Source organism: Megascapheus bottae, chromosome 2 (genome assembly GCF_031878675.1).
Source record: "Megascapheus bottae isolate mThoBot1 chromosome 2, mThoBot2.hap1, whole genome shotgun sequence".
NCBI lineage: Eukaryota > Metazoa > Chordata > Mammalia > Rodentia > Geomyidae > Megascapheus > Megascapheus bottae.
Genome location: NC_143510.1, coordinates 49,389,692 through 49,408,870, shown reverse-complemented (window position 1 = coordinate 49,408,870; position 19,179 = coordinate 49,389,692). Strand labels below are relative to the sequence as shown.

At 48.9% G+C, this 19,179-nt stretch overlaps 1 protein-coding gene across 2 annotated transcripts; it reads left to right on the top strand.

The window, feature by feature from the left end:
* Nucleotides 1-11,431: 11,431 nt before the first annotated feature.
* Nucleotides 11,432-18,426, top strand: LOC150066873 (keratin, type II cuticular Hb5). Of its 2 annotated transcripts, XM_090356034.1 has the most exons (9): nt 11,432-11,851; nt 13,910-14,118; nt 14,674-14,734; nt 14,978-15,073; nt 15,876-16,040; nt 16,276-16,401; nt 16,910-17,130; nt 17,842-17,873; nt 18,233-18,426. In XM_090356034.1, the coding sequence occupies exons 1-9, from the start codon at nt 11,432-11,434 to the stop codon at nt 18,424-18,426; spliced, it is 1,524 nt and encodes a 507-aa protein (XP_090212160.1). The 2 variants fall into 2 exon arrangements, with proteins under 2 accessions (XP_090212160.1, XP_090212169.1); XM_090356043.1 differs by lacking the exon at nt 17,842-17,873 and having other exon boundaries at nt 18,233-18,353.
* The last annotated feature ends 753 nt before the right edge of the window (nt 18,427-19,179 follow it).

Here is a 19,179-nt window from a genome sequence, read left to right as displayed (position 1 = left end):
TGAGCATCCCATTTTTGACTGCTGAGGAGCATGGAGCTTGGGCTTAAGGGGGTCTCCAGCCACATTTTTGGCCAGAATTCCAAGCCAGGGCTCTTGGAGGATTTTTCCATCACAGCCCTAACTCTTCCTGACTTCCATTTGTATTTCCTTGGCTCCTTCTCATCCCCCCAGCCACCACCTAGAAATTCAGTACAGTTACAAAAAGCAATGCAACCTAGAGAGAAAACAGACCATGCAAACCCCTAGAAAACATATGTAGGAACATGCTGGTCCCCACAGCATTTGGAGTCCTTTAGAGAAGGCAGTTGACTCACATCTCAGCAAGCATCCTTAGCCTGCTCCTCCCCTTGCTCCTTCCTCCCTTCCCTAGGAGATGCCTTCTTTCCTCCTCTTCTTGGCCCAGATGGACACACAGTCCTATAGTCTAGGGATTCCTTGTGATGATTCTTCTCCCAGTGGCCTATCCTGGATGCTTGTCTTTGCTGGTAGTTGGTTGCCCTGTGGCATGTGAGTCCCAGAGGCTTGGTAGGGTGTATGTATGTGGGGGGGGGGGGGGAGGTATGAGGGCCACCAGATGTGGCCACAGCAGTATTTGTGTCTGCAAGTTTCTGAAGGCCTGAGGGTGGGTGGGTGGATGGGTGCCTGTTTGTACTATTCTTTGTGTTGCTGGAGTTTTCAATAAACTTACTAAGCTAACTTCACAAAGACTCTAGCCTCTGCTTCTGGGCCACACCCACCAGCCCACCCTTCTTCAGTCAAGCCCTGGAGGAAAAAACTATTACCTGAACAAAGGGCAGGCTCACAGTGATGGATGGCAGAGGTGATTTAGACCAGAGGCTCTAAACACAAGTGTGAGCAACCTGCCTCTCCCCAGGCATAGCCTAACAACTCTGAGATGCCCTGGATGAACCCCTTCCACTGTTCCCAAATTCCATATCCCCTCCCTCCTGGCTTCCCAATCATTTGGAATCATTACGGGAACCTCCTAGTTTTTCTGTCCCTGCTCTTGCTCCCCAGCCAGCTCAGTTATGAATAATTCTGCAGGAGAGGTATTTTTTTTCCTTCCATGGGAGGGCTTTGAGCCCTCAGTGACTCCTTCCCCCCCTCAAGACTGATGCTCTGTCACTTGAGCCATACCTCCATATCTGGCCTTTTGCTTCTTAATTAGAGATAAGAATCTCAGGAAGGTTTTATTTTTGCCTGGCCAGGCTGGTTTCAAACCTCCTGAGTTACTCAGCCTCCTGTGTAACTAGAATTACAGGTGTGAGCCACTTGTGCTCAGCTCAGTAGGCATCTTCCTGAGTAGTAGAGAGACATTGTAGGAGTAAAGGACGGCTTCCTCCAGTGCCCACCTCCTGCAGTGCAAATGGCTTTTCCAGCAACAGCAGCAGGTCTAGCCGCAAATCCAGCAGCCTGTGTGTCCAGCAGCGGGCAGTACCTCGTGGCTGGCAGAACCCAGCAGCCAGGAGTTTTCTCTGCTCCCCAAACCCTCTTGGGGAATTTCAATGCCTAGTGCCTCCTGCCAAATAACTCTGAAAAGCCTTCTCCCATACCCAAGCAGGTGGGTTTCTGGTGCACTCTGGTTAAAGACTTCCAGCAAGTTGCGCTAGTGTGCTCCCACTGTGAACAATAGCTTCACTCTGTAGTGAGGTCTAGTTCCCAGCCTGGCTGTCCTTTGGCCCCTCCACCATAGCCCTGGAGATGGTAGTTGGTTCTTACAAGCAATATTTCTCTAATGTGAGCTTTACTTCTCACTAGCTAATCTTCCACAACTCTGACCTGAATATTATTTCTCCTGCACTTTACCCGCTTAAGTTAATGTGTGGTACCATCTCCTGATTGGCCCCTGACTTGTGAATATATACTACTTTGAAGACATTGCTTCCAATTGATAAAGCAACTCTTTGAGGTTGCCAGAAGCAAGCCAGGTATGTATTTCCTCTTTACACCCATGGCGTTGAGCTCAGGGCAGATGCCAGCTGTGGAGTGAAAAGCCTCAGTTTGAAACTCTTACAGAAAATGCACCTTTCTACCCAGAGAGAGACACCAGGGAAAGAGATTCTTATGGGTCAGAAAACAGGGAGAGGGAGTGAGTCGTCATTGCCGTTTTCTTGTGGTTTTGCTCTGAAGGCAGCAGCACGTGACTGAAACTCTTGATCTCTCTGGCATGAGGAACCAGGAAAAGAGTTCCTGGGCAGGGTGGGATAAGGGCTGGGAGAGAAAGGGAGAAAAGGCATATGACTCCATCAAGACAGGCTTGCCTTAACCTCATTCACATACAGAAGACCTGAAGCCCCATTACAAGGACCATGAGAACTAAAAGCAGATCTGAACCTCTGCCGAGATTCCATACAAAGCACTCAGTGGCATAGATATGGGACAGGCACATAGCAGTCAGCCTGGGCGAGGGAAAATAGAACACAATTTGACAGGACAGCCCTTAAAAGGAGGGGCAGGATGGGTGGGGAGCGTGGCCTAGTGGTAGAATGCTTGCCTGGTATGCACGAAGCCCTGGGATCAATTAGTACCACATATGAAGAAAAAGCTGGAAATGGCACTGTGGCTCAAGTGGCAGAGTGCTAGCCTTGAGCAAAAATATCCAAGAATAGTGCCCAGGCCCTGAGTTCAAGCCCCAGGACTGGCAAAAAGGAAAAGTAGGGGAGGCAGGGATTGCAGTTTGAGCCCAATGATGCTGATTCCAGATTCAAACCATTTCGTGCCTTTCCCCAAAAAACATTCCTCTGAGGATTTTAGCAAGAGCCTGAAGCCACATATCATCTTCAATACATTTGGGATACAAGCTAAAATTCTTTTGACATTTAAGGGATCAGGAAAATGTGGCCAGTTTTCAAGGAGAGAGAAAGTCAACAGATGTCATGCCAAAATGAGAGATGCTAGAATGATCACATAAATACCTAAAAGCATCGCGGGTACAGTGACTCATACCTGTAATCTCAGCTACTCATGAGGACGAGATCAGGTCAGCCTGGCAAAATGTTAGCAACCAACAGGCTTAATGTAGTGGTTCATAGCTGTCATTCTAGCTCTGCAGGAGCTCCAGAGGATCATTGATCCAAAGCTGGCAATGGGCAAAAATATGAGAATCTACTGGAGAAACCAGTAAAGAAAAAAAAAGGCTGAGAACGTGGCTCAAGTAACAGAATGCCAGTCTAGCAAACGCAAGGCTTTGAGTTCAAATCCAGAACTGAAGAAAAAATATTTCAGATCTTTACCAAAAACATAATCCATGAGACAAAGGGAGGAACATTTGAAATGAGTAAAATAAATGAGTCAAGTTTTAAAAAGACTATCAAAAATAAAATCACGTGGAAACTTTAGAATTGAAAAAGCACAACATTTGAAATGACAAGAGACTGATGGACTCCAGATGCCAAAGGAGTGGGTCAAGGAAAGTCATTGTCTTGAAGTCTACACTCATCCACTTGTGAGAATAAAGGCAGAGAAAGATTGGACAGGTTTTTTCTTCTTTTGATTGCCCAATACCTGGACTTGAACTCTGTATCTGACCCTTTCACTCACTGGTGGACACTCTACTATCTGCGTCACACTTTTAGCTACATGGACAGATATATTTAAGGTAGAGAAAAATAGCAAGTTGCACTAAAAATAGCAGAAACATGTCTTATTTCTGTGTCAGTACTGGGGCTTGAACTCAGGGCCTCATGCCTTCACTTGGCTTTTTCAGTCAAAGCTGCTATTCCCATCACTTGAACCATGCCTCCATTTCTGTTGTTGTTGGGTTTTTTTTGGGGGGTGAGGGGAGAGAGTCTCATGGAGTTTTCTAAGCTAGCCTGCTAGCTTTGAATTGCAATCCTCAGATTGCAGCCTCCTGATTAGCTAGGATTATAGCCATCAGTGGGTCTTGAACCTCATCTTCCAAGTGCTGGGATGGATGAGTAGGGAGGAAATTGCAAAAAAAAAAATTAATGCTGGAGATTGAAGGCAGGGTCTTCAGCATGCTAGTTGAGTTCTCTCACGCTGAGTTATGAGAACAATCCTGTAAAAGCAGAATTCTACAGCCAGCAAAAATATCTTTCAAAGACAAAAACAAAAAACCAGCCAGATGGTTTACATTTGTAATCCTAGCTACTCAGAAGGCTGAGATTGTGATTTGGAGCTGGTTTAGGCAGACAAGTCCATGAGATTCTTATCTCCAATTACCTAGCGAAAGGCTAGAAGTGAAGCAGTGTGGCTTAGGTGGTAGAGCACTGCCTTAAGTGAAAATGCTAAGGGATAGTGCCTAGGCTCTGAGTTTAGGGCCTATACCAGCAAAACAAAAGAAGAAGGAGAAGGAGAAGGAGAAGGAGAAGGAGAGAGAGAGAGAGAGAGAGAGAGAGAGAGAGAGAGAGAGAGAGAGAGAGAGAGAGAGAGAGGAAAGTGCATTCTCTAAAGGAGAAAATGTAAAGAAATTTGCCTCACACCCACAGCTGCCCTGAAGAAAGGCTTCAGAAGGAAGCAGGCCACACCTGACACGAAGGAAGCTCTACTGAAAGAGGAAGGACCTGGGTCACTGCAAAGGACCATGTGCTCCTCTGATATTCTTTAAAATTCTATGGCTGGTCAAACAAAACACAGTAACCAAAACAGTGGGCTTGCCATGCATGCACTCGTTATCTATAATGAATGTAAGTGACACATCGCAGTTCTCTGAGAACACTGGGAAAGAGTAGATGGGGGACACTGTATCTCTGGAGTAGCTACTAAAAATAATAATACAGAATATACTCAAGAGTCAGTAGATACAACGAGTGGAATATTTTTGCTGATTCAAGTAAGTGAAGAAGACAAGAAAGGAGCAATAAATAAATCCAAAATCAGAAAGGCTGAGAAGGTAATAGATGGGCTGTGAATGATTGTCTGTACTGTCAGTGACCAGGCATTGTCTGGGGAGGAAAACATTCCTCCCTTAGTTCCCACTGGACAGATGACCCATTCAGGGGCCTGGAGACATTGAACAATAAATCTCTTGACACATCCATACAATCTCAAGGTATTCCTATTTCACAGAGTCATTATGGAGATGACACACAATGACCTATCTAGAGTGCTGAGCATGCAGCCTGGCACATAGTAGGTGTTCAAGAAATAATTGCTGCTGTTTTGATGGGAGAAGTCATGCTGGTAGTGTCTGTATTTAATTCCTTTCCTTTTTCTTTTAAGTTTTTGTGCCAATACTGAAGCTTGAATTCAGGAATTTGAGCTTTTTACTTACACCTGGCACTCTACCACTTGAGCTATAACCCTAGCACACCTTTTTTTCTGGTTAATTGGAGATATGTAGAGTCTTACAGATTTTCCTGCCCAAAGCTGGCTTTAAACGACAATACTGGAGATCTCTACCTCTAAAATGACTGGGATTTCAAGTCTGAACCTCTAGGGCTCAGATTTTGTATTATTCGTAGGGAATGGCTGTGGTCGGCAGCCCAGTCTACAGTCCACCCACTGTTTCCAACCTCTAAGCTCTTGAGTCCTAAGCCATTCATCCACCCACAGGTGCAAGGTATAGACCAACAGGTGCCTCCTTGATCTTGCCTGCTCTTGACTCAGAGCCTGTGGCCTTTGCTGAGCCATCTGTGGACCTTTGCTGCCCTCTTCTGGCCAAGACCATCACAAGAGACCAGCAGGAAAATTTCAAAGCAGGCTACCATCAGGAGTGACCAACAGGAAGGGAAGGGGGTGGGGTGGGGCGTAGAGTCTTTCTAGCATGCATCTCCCTCCCATTCCTTGCATTCTCAAAATTGCATGCAGGACACACAAACATGTACCACTAGGCTTTTTAAAGAAGAAATTTAGTCCCATGATCACCAGCTCAACACAGGGTTATTTGAATCCTCGTGTATCTCTGGACCCCCCACCTTTCTCTCCCTCCTTCAGCCCTCCCCCCAGGGTTCTCAGAAAGCCACAGCCTTGAAGCAGAAAAGAGTCACACCAGGGCAAAGAGGGTTTTAAGTCTTACGGTTTTCAAACTGAACTCTTTAGAGCTCAAGGGCCAAGACTTCCCACAGTTGGCATTTTCTGCCAAACTTCAAATATCTTAAGAAGCTGAGATATTATTCCTATCTAATTGCATACATTCAGTCAACAAACACTCTCACTGGGCACTCACTATGTTTCCAATTCCTTCGTAAACGTGCTGTTCATCATCAGTGGGCAAAGTAACTACTCCTATGGTGCTTCTTTTAGGGTTAGAGAAGAGACAGAAAAAAATGGTTGAGTTGTATACATGAAGAAGAAAGAAAGGAAGGAAGAAAGAAAGAGCGAGAGAGAGAGAAAGAAAGAAAGAAAGAAAGAGGGAAAGAGGGAAAGAAGGAAGAAGAGGAGCTTAAGCGGCCAAGTATTAGCCTTGAGCAGAAAAGGCTATGAGACAACTCCCAGGCCCTGAGTTCAAGTCCCAGTACTGGAACACCCACCACTGTCATCTGATTCTGAAATGAGTTGTTCTGTAGACAGGGCATTTTTTCTGACCAGAGCAATCACAAAAACAGCAAAGCCACCACAGAATGTGACCTGCAGGAGGCCATGTGGATGGAGCTGGGGTAGTGTTTGGCTCCATTGAGTTCCCAGCTAGGAAGCCATAAGGGAAAAAAAGAGTGGGGGGGGGGTGAGCTAGGAAGCAGCTTGGCCATCTGGTTAGGGACCAGCCTGAGAAGCCCTGGGGAGAGCAGTGGTCTGTCAGGTTTTCCCTGTGGCTCGGACACTCTTTACTCCCACAGCCATTCTCTGAAATGTGCACCAGTCTGGAAAATGCCAGAAAGGAGTCATGGGGCTTAGAACACTCAATCTAGGCAGGCCGAGTTGAAAGCTCGGGTGAATCAGCGTGAATGGGAGAGCAGTTGCCTCACTGAGGCTATTGGGAATGGGCTTTGTCTGTGAGGAGCTGGCCAGTATGTACAAGATCCGGCCGGCTGGCCAGGAAGAAGAGGAAAAGCCCAGGCATTAGGTGGCTCTAAAGTCAGGCAAGCCAGGACTGGGGAAAGTATACATGCCCTCATATCTTTAGACAAATCCAAGAAGACTTCCTGCACACTGGGGGTTCTAAGAATAATAAAAGAAGGGAAGAGATAGGCCCTGGAGACTCATGCCAGTAATCCTAGCAGGGTGACAGTTCAAGGCCAGTTCTGGCAGGAAAATCCATGAGACTCTTATCTCTAATTAAGGACCAGAAAACCAGAAGTGAAACTGTGGCTCAGTGGTAGTACTAGCCTCGAGCAGAAAAGCTCAGAGATAGCATCTAGGTCCTAAGTTCAAGCCCCATGAATTACCAAAAGGAAAGAGGGGGAGAGGGGAAGGAAAGAGACAGGAATGTTCTGGTGTAGGGAAGAGAAAGCACAAAAATATCCCAGCTTGAGTAGAGCAGAGGAGGAAGAAGGGCCAGCCATGGGAAGGGCTGAGGCTTGACTATAGGAACCTGCAAGGACCCCAGAGTTTGTACTCGGTGGGGTGCAGAGAACTCAAAGGACATCTCAGAAGTTGCCAAGAACTCCAGAATGGGCAAAAGCCTCTCTTCTCCCAAAATCTCTTGACATTCTCCTGAAAAAAGTAGCTTGTTGGGAACATTCAAAATTCTACATGGACATAGTATCATTATTATTAATATTATTATTATTATATTTTGTGTAAGTACTAGAGCTTAAACTTGGGGTGTAGGTGCTATCCTTTTAATTTTATTCACTCAACAGGGGCACTCTACCACTTGAGCCACACCTCCACTTCTGGCTTTTTTTGCTGGTTAATTGGAGATAAGGGTCTCACCGAGTTTTTTTCCCCTGGCTGTCTTTGAGCCAAGATCCTCAAATCCCAGCCTCCTGGGGCACTAGGATTGATTGTAAGTGTGAGATGCCGTTACCAGGCAGTCACAGAGTTCTCCTCTCCCCCACCCCAACCTCCGGGTCATGGGGCTTGAACTCTGGGCCTGGGTGCTGTCCCGGAGCTTTTCAGCCCAAGGCTAGAGCTCTATCACTTTGAGCCACAGCACCACTTCTGGTTTTCTGGTGGTTAATTGAAGATAAGAATCTCATGGGCTTTCATGTCCAGGCTGGCTTTGAACCACAGTCCTCAGATCTCAGCCTCAGCTTCCTGAGTAGCTAGGATTGATTATAAGGGTAAGTCACTGATGCCAGGCAGTCAGAATCTGAATGGACATGCTAACACTCGGTGAAGCGTCTAATGGTGGGATCTGGGGGGGGAGGGGGAGTGATTAATGACAGCACCAGGGATAAGCCGGTGTGGGAGGGGATAATTGAAGTTACCTGGGAAACCCCAAGAAGACATTTTATGAGACACAGAGGAGGAGAAATTGCAGCCTCCCTCTGACTAGTTCACAGCAGCTTCCTGGAGGAGGCAGCTGTTCTGGAACATTCCAGACAAAGGTGTGACCTGGGAGAAGGTTTAGAGATAGAGACAGGGATGCAGGATGAGAAATCCAAAGCACACAGGTGGGTGGTGAATGTAGTCATGAGCCCTGAGAGGAGATCAAGCTCTCACCACAACCCCAAAAAGATCCTGACACTCAGAGCAAAGAATCCCTCCTCCCTCCACACCTCCCTGCTGCCCAGGAGTCTTGGGTGTAGGTAGAGATGGGCACAGGGCTATGGGGTCACTGCCATTTCTAGGGTTACAGCGTCACAGCAGAGGCTTGGGTCTTTCCAGGACAGCTGTCCCAATTGACCTGGCCTGTGAATCCCTTGATTGTTGGAGCCACCGAGGAGCCAGCCTCCCTGTCCTTTGGACTTCCCTGTGGACAGACATCTTAAGAAGCCCCTCAGCTAGATTTTAAGCAAGGTAGACCATCCAACACCAGAGCCTAGCCAGTGGCAAGCCAGCTCTTCTGACCCTGCACACCTGCCCAATTGCTCTGGCCCTGCTGGTCCCAGGCAGGTATCTCTGCTTCCAGGTGTCCCCACCCCCGGTCCTTCCTTTCCCTTGGTCTCACTCTGGTAGATAGAAGGTGGAAATTTGGCAAGGCATGAATGAATATGTATTGAGATGGAGGAAAATGGTGGTGGGGTGGAGAGCCTGAACTCCCTGCTGCCCCCAGGAGAAACAAAGATGGATCTGGCTTCAGTGGCAGTCGCAGCAAAGCCCAGTTGGGCACAAGGTTCCTTGAGTTCAGGGTGACTTTCCAGCCTCTCCCTCTCATGCACCTCCACCCTCTTCCTGGATCCCTTGTGCCCTCCGCACTCGGGTGTAGACAGTTGGTCAGTGAGCAGTCGCTGTCCATAGCACCAGGATGCTCTCCTGGACCTTAAGCAATGGCAGCAGGGGTCCCCCCACCCCAAGCTGGGACTGGAGGCATATCTCGTATTCTCCCATCCGCCCCCAGACTCCACCCAAGATTTTTATATGAGTGAAATCAAGCTGAGGAAAACATTAAACGCAACCTTGAAAGGGTAGAGACGTCATAAACATGCAGAGGAAGGAAGGTGGGTGGGGCAGGAACAAGTCTACTCTCCTGGGGAACTTGGTAGTCAGGGGGTGACCGGAAGCAAGGATCCCTTTCCTTATGCAGAAGTTAATGATCCCCAAAGCTCAGCCTCTTACATTTCCCCATTTAATCCCTCTAACAGTGAGGAGAATTCTTTTGGAAGAATCCCACTTAAGGTCAAGGAAACAGGCTCAGAGGGGTTACAAGCTCTCCCCACAAAGCCACAGAGCTAGGGAGAGTCTTTCAACTTTGATCCCATTGCCAGGTGGTTAACCCAGAGGGGAAACAGGATGCCACTGGCTTTTAGGAGCCCCTGCAGAGCACCTACTGCCCCACCCCCCACAGTGGCCCAAGGGCTCTCTTCCCTTCCTGAAGAACAGATGTAGGATGGGGGCAAAGCTCTTTCAACTCTCATTCCAGATGAAGGCCTGAATTTAACTAGCCATGAAAGACCCAGGACAGAACTAGGGGCCTCTTACTGAGAGCTCAGCGATGGTAATGGCAGTGTTTGATTCTAGAAAGCTCCCAAGAGAAGAGTTTCCCCTCTGGGGAAGTTCAGTTGCTCTTCTTCAAGTTCTGGACAGGCTAGCTGTCTGGCTAGCCTCCTTGAGGGCAGAAACTACATCCTCAAGAAGTATTAGGACAGCCAACCTTATCCCAAATCAGTGGCCTGAGGACAAACTGGAAAGCAGGGGTGTTTGGAGGACAAGGCCTCCCAAGACCCCAGGGGGGTCTCAGAGAAGAGTGAGCCATCATCACTCCATTTCCATCTGTGCAAGGCAGTCTGTGAACTACCCGGTTACAGTTCTGGTGGGTGGGTCTTAGACAGAAGGGAGGCGTCCAAGGCCTATTTCTTTCTTTTTTTCTTTTCTTTTTGTCAATCTTGGGGCTTGAACTCAGGGAGATGCTGTCCCTGAGCTTTTCTGTCACTTTGAGCCACAGCTCTACTTCTAGTTTTCTGGTGGTTAATTGGAGATAAGAATTTCATGAACTTTTCACAAGTGTGATATTCGGATCTCAGCCTCCTGAGAAGCTAGGATTCCAGGCGTGAGCCACCAGCACCCAAACTCAATCTATTTCTTTTTAAAGAGAAAAGGGAAGGTGTCCAGAGCGACTTTACAGCTACCAGGTTATCCCGAAATAACCTGGATAATTTCTCCTAGGTTCTGGCCACATGGAAGAAAGTGACCAAAGGAGTCTTCCTATTATCTATCTACAAGCGCTCATTAAGTGGCTGCTGAGACTTGAGTGGTTTGCACGTCTGCTGAGTGAAGAGTTCAGAGTTCTGGAACAGATGGGCTGGAATCCAGAAGGTTCCAAGAGACCCATTGGCTCTGTCCATTTGTCCTGGAGAGAGAGCATGATCAAAATGACCCCCTATGGTCCTATGTCCTCTTCCAGGGGGACTACCTGGCTGCCTGTGGGCTCTTGAGAAAGTGATGTGATTGCCTGCCTGGAGCCACAGAACAGCAACCTCTTTTAGAGTTCAGTCAACCTGGGACCCCATAACTTCTCCCATGAACGGGTACCCCCACCACTGGTAATCCTCAAAACCCAGCCACCCCCGGACTGTGGTGAAGTTCAAATCTGTCTCCAAGTGTGGGTTGGGGCCATTTCATGGAGAGAGAGAGAGAGAGGCTATAAGAAAATTAATTGCTTAATGTGCGTAAACGAGCTTTGAAGATGAAAAGTGCAAACGTACTGTGTCCCTAATAACATCTTCAATACTTCATGGAGCCCAAGTCGCCTCTGACCTCACCTTTAAGACGAGTCCTTGGGGAGTTGCTGGCAACCTCCCCAAGCCCATAAACAACATAAAATGGCTTTTCACTCCTTTTATGCAACCAACCATCCCAGCTCTCTCCAGCAATAAAAAGGCCCAGGGAGGATCAGAGGGACCAGAAAGATCCTAAGCTTCTCACTTCGCAACCCACAGCTACCTCCAACCTCTGCATCAGTTCAGACTCTGCTCCGGGCCTCCTCGCCATGTCCTCCCTCTCCTACAGGATCAGCTCCGGATGTGGGGTGACCAGGAACTTCAGCTCCTGTTCCGCCATCACCCCCAAAACTGGCAACCGCTGCTGTGTCAGCGCTGCTCCCTACCGTGGGGTCTCTTGTTACCGGGGCCTCACAGGTTTCAGCAGCCGCAGCCTGTGTAACCCAGGATCCTGCGGGCCCCGCATGGCAGTGGGGGGCTTCCGAGCTGGCTCCTACGGACGCAGCTTCGGCTACCGCTCAGGGGGCGTCTGCGGGCCCAGCCCCCCATGCATCACCACCGTGTCCGTCAACGAGAGCCTCCTGACGCCCCTCAACCTGGAGATCGACCCCAACGCGCAGTGCGTGAAGCATGAGGAGAAGGAGCAGATCAAGGGTCTCAACAGCAAATTTGCGGCCTTCATCGACAAGGTCAGTGCAGCCTGGAATGGTCCAGAGAGGACCTTGTTCTTGCTTGCCCTCAGGAAGGACCCCCATCTATTTGGGAGACAAGTTTGAGACGGCAAATGGAAAACAATGCAGACTTTGATATAAGCAGATGGATTTGTTATCATGTTCCCCCCCTCCATCCATCCCCCAATACTGGGGCTTGAATTCTGGGCCTGGGCACTGTCTCTGAGCTTCTTTTGCTCAAGGCTTTTGCTCTACCACTTGATCCACAGTCCCACTTCTGGCTTTTTTGAGTAGTTTACTGGAGATAGAGTCTCACAGATTTTCCTGCCTGGCTGGGCTGGCTTGGAACCACTATCCTCAGACTTCAGCCTCCTGAGTAGCTGAGATTACAGGATTGAGCGAGCCACTGGTACCCAGTGGCCAAGTTTACTGAGGTCTGGGTGTGGTGTGGAAATGGCATCTATGGTCTTCAGTGTGTGTGTGTGTGTGTGTGTGTGTGTGTGTGTGTGTGTGTGTGTGTGTGTGTGTACTCCTGAAGTTAAGACGAAAGAACGGGGCCAGAGCTGGCCCGATATACCAAGGCTGGACAGTAGGTGTGGGGTGAATGGAGGATAATGGGAACAGAGGGCACTCATGGCCCAGGCAGCACCAGAAAGGATCCAGGGCTGCTAAGACCTGCCTAAGACCTCACCATACCATTCAGCCATGTGAGACCCAGGCAGGTTATGGTCTGGAGAGCAGGACCTGCCTTCCCAGCCCGAGTGAGGGTGAATGAATTCAAGCACCGCACGTGCCACTAAAGAGCACTCAATAGATGCCAGCTGTTGTTATAATCAGTTTCCAAAGACAAGGTTGGAGCAGGAGTGACAGCAAACCACACCACACTTGGCAGTCTGCTCATAGATAGAATCTGGAATATAGATAGGGAGATGCTCTGCTTAGCAGGAGGGGACCCACAAATGTGAGCAAGAGAAGGCTGGTTTCCATGGAGGGTGGGGGGAATGGAGGAGAGTCTGCCCTAGGAAGGAGGGGAGCAGCCAGAATAGGACCAAGCTTGGGCTTCTGGAATCCCAGTTTTAAGATAGTTAGTGATTTTCCCCTAATCATGTTTTCTTTGGTGATCTTAGTGAATGACTCAATGTATGGGAGAGGGGTTATTAATCGCCATTTTTGTCAAATGATGAATGGAGGTGAGTTTTGATGAACTTCTCAGACTCACAACGGTGGGCAGCTGAGGGCAGTGGGCAGGACTTAAGAGATGTTGAATCCTTACTATGTCACTTGCGATGAGCTAGTCTTTTCCTCATGTGGAATATGTGCTAGTAAAATGGTGATAATGGCCAGGCAGCAGTGGCTCAGATCTGTAATCCTAGCTACTCAGGAGGCTGAGATCTGAGTTTGAAGCCAGCCTGGGCATAGATAGGAGAGTTCATGAAACTCTTATCTTCAATTAACCACCAAAATACTGGAAGTGGAACTGTAGCTCAAGTGGTAGAGCACCAGCCTTGAGTAAAAAAGCTAAGGGACAGTGCCCAGGCACTGAGTTCAAACCCTGGTATAAGCACAAAATAAATAAATAAAAGCAATCAAATCTAAACTAAAGTTAGATATGTGTATATGTGTGCACTCAAGTATTGAAGAAATGTTTGTTGTATAAATCAATAATTGAGGGACAAGTGATAATTAGGCTAATTAGTTAAATTAACAGTCTGTGTTTTACCACAAGTCTGAAACTGTTCACAAGCACTTTACACATATTAACGGGTTCAATCTTGACATCAATTGTATCACAAATTACCTGTTTGGAAAGTGAGCAAATAGAGCATCAAGAGGTTAAATAACTTGCCCACTGAACCAAGACTTGAACCAGCCCTTGGTGGCTCTGAACTAAGTTTGGTTTGCTTTCTCCCCTTCTACCTCCACCTTTCTGCAGGGGATACTAGGACGGGGCTCTTTGAACCCCAAACTCTCAATCTCATGATTCAACCCATTTCACTCAATACGAAAGAGCAGAGAAAGCTTTGAGGGTGCCAGCACTCCTCCAGGCTTTCTCTCTTTTCTCCACCTTAATGGCAGGTGCGCTTCCTGGAGCAGCAGAACAAGCTGCTGGAGACCAAATGGCAGTTCTACCAGAACCAGCGCTGCTGTGAGAGCAACCTGGAGCCACTCTTTGGTGGCTATATTGAGTCACTGAGGAGGGAGGCCGAGTGTGTGGAGGCCGACAGTGGGAGGCTGGCCTCAGAGCTCAATCACGTGCAAGAGGTGCTGGAGGGCTACAAGAAAAAGTGAGTGCATATGTGTTGGTGATGGGAAACTCAGAGTGAAGGCTGGAAGCTTCTGGTCTTCCTGGGTCCCAGAGGAGCTGTCCAGTGAGACCTAGGTTTTCTCAGATTCCTGGAGAGGAAAGGTTTTCTCCCCTTCCATCCTTTGGAGGCCCTATGAGTCTTGGATTTACCTCCCAGGGGAATGAGGAAAGGAAGCTCTGGGGAGACCCATAACTGTGTGTGCCCTACTTTTGATTGGTTTGCTGCTAAGGCTCTGTGCTTTTCCAACCAATGATAGGCACACCCTGTCTCTAGATCAAAGATGCACAGATGAGGTTAGACTTGGGAGTGGAATCTGCTTTTGTGAGCTCATCTCACAGGCAGGACTCTGGTGCAGCAAATCCAGACTGAGACAAGGGCTAGCCCAGTAATAATGCGCAAATGGATGATTGAGAAGACAAGATAGCATCAGAAGAGGGTCAATATCCTTGTGACCCCTGGAAAAACTTGACTAGGAGCTGGAGTAGAACTCAACGTCTAGCCTCTGAGCCCTATCCTTTCTCTTCCCCATACCAGGTATGAAGAGGAGGTGGCTCTGAGAGCCACAGCAGAGAATGAGTTTGTGGTTCTAAAGAAGGTAAGAAGCCGGTTGCAGAGCTGAGCTATAAGGGGAGATAGAGCCTCCCATGCAACCTCCCAGCATGGACACAGTCCCTGGATCACTTTTCTTTGGCCCCTTCCACATACAAGCCCCTCCCACATGCATGCCCCTCCCACACATGCAAGTCCCTCCTACTCATAGTCCCCCTCCACTTGCATGCCCCTCCCACACATAAGCCCCTCCGGCACATCTAGATCATTCCTTTTGTTTTCCCACCAGGATGTGGACTGTGCCTACCTGCGGAAATCAGACCTGGAAGCCAACGTGGAGGCCCTGGTGGAGGAGTCAGGCTTCCTGAAACGCCTCTATGAAGAGGTGAGGAGCACCCAACCCAGCCAGGAAGTGCAGAGATAGGAGATTAGATTGAGAGTGTCTGTGTGCATGCATGTTTGCCATTGTGAAAGGTGGCTGAAAAGATGGTGAGCACACAAGGTTGGCCTGCAGCACAGGGCAGGGTGTGTGAGTTGTGTGGGCAATCCTCCTCCTGTGTTCACATGTGTGCCAAAGTATGGTGTGTGCAAGCTTGGCTTCTGTGAGTCTGTGAACATCTCTTTGCATGTTGGAGTGTGTGTGTGTGTGTGTGTGGCTGGGCACTGGTTTGAATGAAAGTCAGTCTACGTTCACATGAAACTGTTTATAAAGAGGGAGCCTCAGCAGACAAGCTACTCTTCCTGCCGTTCAACCCAACTCTACTCATGCCCTTTGTCAAATAAATTATCCCTTGTGTCGAGTCCCAGGCTGTCCCCAGGTAAAATCCAGAACACTTTCCAGCTTTTTTTTTATTTGTGTGTGTGTGTGTGTGTGTGTGTGTGTGTGTGTGTGTGTGTGGTTAATTAGGGATGAGTCTCTAACTTTTCCTTCCTGGGCTGGCTTTGAATTACAGTCCTCAGATCTCAGCCTGTCAAGTAGTGAGGATTACAGATGTGAGCCACTGGTGGCTGGCCAGCCTTGCTGTTTTCTGCTGTGCCTATGTGTGAATGAAGGTGGAGGCAAGAGGGTCATGATTTCTGACCAGTGATCTTCCTTCCCCTAGAAAGTGAATAGTGTCCCCAGGGGAATGGGAAATATGACCGAGATCAGGCACTAGATCCACATGCTCTGGCTATTGGCCCCACAGGAGATTCGTGTTCTCCAAGCTCATATCTCAGACACTTCAGTGATCGTCAAGATGGACAACAGCCGGGACCTCAACATGGACTGTGTGGTTGCTGAGATCAAGGCTCAGTATGATGATGTGGCCAGCCGTAGCCGTGCAGAGGCTGAGTCCTGGTACCGCACCAAGGTGGGTGTCTCCTAGATATGGCAGTGGGAACAGTGTAAGATGTATATGCCAAATGGACCTCTTTGACTTTGTGGATGATTTTTCAAAAGGGAGAGGCAATAGCTCCAAGACTGGAGTAGTATGAAAAGACGGTTGTGTAAGTTTGCAGGAGCTTAGCACTGTACAGTTACTGTCCACTACTGTGGAGATGCTGCATGGCTGGGGTTCCCTCTCCTGAGCCCCTGTCCCTCCCCAGTGCGAGGAGATGAAGGCCACCGTGGTCCGTCATGGGGAGACCCTGCGCCGCACCAGGGAGGAGATGAATGAGCTGAACCGCATCATCCAGAGGCTGACGGCTGAGATTGAGAATGCCAAGATCCAGGTCAGTTACAGGGTGGATTCCCATGGTCTGCAAACCAGACCCTGTGCCAAAGGCCTGACTCTAATCTAGCCTTATAATGAGCTTATGAGAAAGCGAGGTCCTAGACAGATAGCAGCCCCCCTTCCATATCCCGAATTTTATATCACTTGAGCTGCGGTGAGACAGATCACTGATTTCCAAAAAAGGGATCTAGCCTCTTTCTAGGCCACCTGCAAAAGCACTAGGAAAGAGTGATCAGGAAAATCTCCTGGCTCATCTACCTCCTTACTCAGTCTCATAGATTCGGCCTTCTCTCTAGTAAACTCCTCCCCTGCCCGATCTCTATCCATTTATCTAAGTTGTGCTCTCTCTATCCATCTCTCTCTATGTCTCTGTCTCTCTGTCTCTGTCTCTCTCTCCTCTCTCCTCTTTCCTCTCTCCTCTCTCCCTCTGTCTGGCTCCTTCTCGGTCTCTCTGTCTCTTGGTCATCTCTCCCTCCCTCCCAACTTGTCTTCACATCTTAACACAGCGTGCCAAGCTGGAGACCGCTGTGGCTGAGGCAGAGCAGCAGGGTGAGGCAGCCCTGGCCGATGCGCGCTGCAAGCTGGCCGAGCTGGAGGGCGCCCTGCAGAAGGCCAAGCAGGACATGGCCTGCCTGCTGAAGGAGTACCAGGAGGTGATGAACTCCAAGCTGGGCCTGGACATCGAGATCGCCACCTATAGGCGCCTGCTGGAGGGCGAGGAGCACAGGTGAGGCAAAGGACTGAATGTACCTAATCCTGGAAGGTATTCAGAATGGTGCCAAAGACAGAGACCCTGTTTCTTCTAGAGTGAACTGTCTTGCACCTGAGCATGACTTACAATTCTTCAGGGTAGGGAGGTTAGTGTTCAATAATAATAACATTCTACTAAATGCCTCTAGGCTAAATAATCATTTTGTATTCCCTATGTAGGTATCATTTTTCTGTTCCATAGATAGAGATGAATTGAGTCAGTGCTTCTCTCATGGCCACATAGCACACTATAGAAGTGGGGTCTGCCCCCAAGTCACCGACCTCTGAGCTTATTCTCACTTCCTATCTTCCCTTGAGTCTGGCTCATGTGCAATAATGAAGATGTACTCCCCCCCACACACACACACAAAGCTCTTCATCCATCTCAAATGTGAGGTTGCTGTGAGCTCCCCAGCTACCCAGCACTTCAACTGGAGGCCGTGTGAAGAGATCAGGCTTAAAAAACAACAAATAAAAACAGGAGGATTCATTCATCTTCATGGATGGAAAGCCACTAAAGAAAAAAAAAAATGAGATTCAAGGCAGGGTCCAGGGAGCCCTTCCTACTTTGCAGGAGTTCAGTTCTGCACACAGGACACAGGTTGACCCTTGTTAGCCCCAAGCTATCACCTGTCTCAAGGATTCCAGCTCAGGGCTAGAGCTAATGGAACTTTCTTTTTCCCTGTAGGCTGTGCGAGGGCGTGGGCTCTGTGAATGTCTGTAAGTATCTCCTTGAGCTGTCCTGAAGAAAATGGCTTTGGTGATGGCAAAGCTGGACCCCCTTGGCCTAATCCTTAGGATTCAGTGTTCCCCTAATTGAGAGACAGTTTCCCCTTCTTCCTGTCTCACTAGAGACCACTAGAGGTCGTAGAGAAAATAAGGTTGAGCGCCTCTTACTGGTGGCCATAGGGAAGTGCAGGCTGTGGAAAGGAGTCTCAGGCCGAGACTGGAAGAACCCGTACCCGTGGGCCTGACTTCTTGAGGAGAGAGCCCCTCCAATACTACTCGCTGTGGGGTGTGTCTTGGCTAGACAAGATCCAGGCAAGCCCCTCACTCAGTCCTGTCTGCACTTCCCACAGGTGTCAGCAGTTCCCGTGGTGGAGTCACCTGTGGGGGCCTCACTTACAGTACCACCCCAGGGCGCCAGATTGCCTCTGGCCCCTCAGCCACAGGGGGCAGCATCACGGTGATGGCCCCTGACTCCTGCTCTCCATGCCAAACCCGCTCCTCCAACTTCAGCTGCGGGAGCAGCCGGTCAGTCCGCTTTGCATAACTTCTGCCAAGAGCCACCTGGCCGGCCCCTCCTGGGTCTTCCCTGGCACTGAGTGGTGTGTGAGTGGAAAATGTATGCTTGCTTCCAGAATCTTCCAGATGTTCTCAAGGAGGAAAGACCCCAAGGGGCTGCTTTTCCCCCCTCCCCCATTTTAGGAAGTTGTTTTCCTACTTTTCTTCAAGGGTCATTCACAGCCCTTTGCTTAACTCCAAAGACCTGCAGGTCAGTTTGTATCATTCTCTGGATAGTCACCGGGGGTGGCTAGACATCATGGAAGTCTTCCTATGTCAAAGAATGATCCTAACCACCCAGCCAGGTCCCCCCACAACTGAGAACCAGAGAGGAAGGCCCTCCTCACTAGTGCAAGAGGTCACTTCAGTAGCCTGCACCTGCCAGTTTCTCCTTGGTTGTGTTTTGCCCATCCTTCTGACTTCCTGACATCCCCTGAGCTAACTGCTCCATCCAGACTCCTTATGTGACAATATCCATCCCTAATCATTATGTGGGATATGCTTTTGCCTACAGCCCCTGGCTTGGGGACTTTGGGCAGGTCTTGCCATCCAGTGCACCTTTACACATTTCAAAGACTCCATGCTTGCTCCAGATCTCCCTCTGTGAGCTCAGGAGGGAATCTGTCCACTGAAGGGCTGGTGGAGGGATGGAGAAGCTGAGGCCATTTCCTGGGTCCTCCTCTGGTTAATGACTGTCTGTGGGTGCTTTGTCTTCCGGGTTGTACCAATCTGTATTTCAATA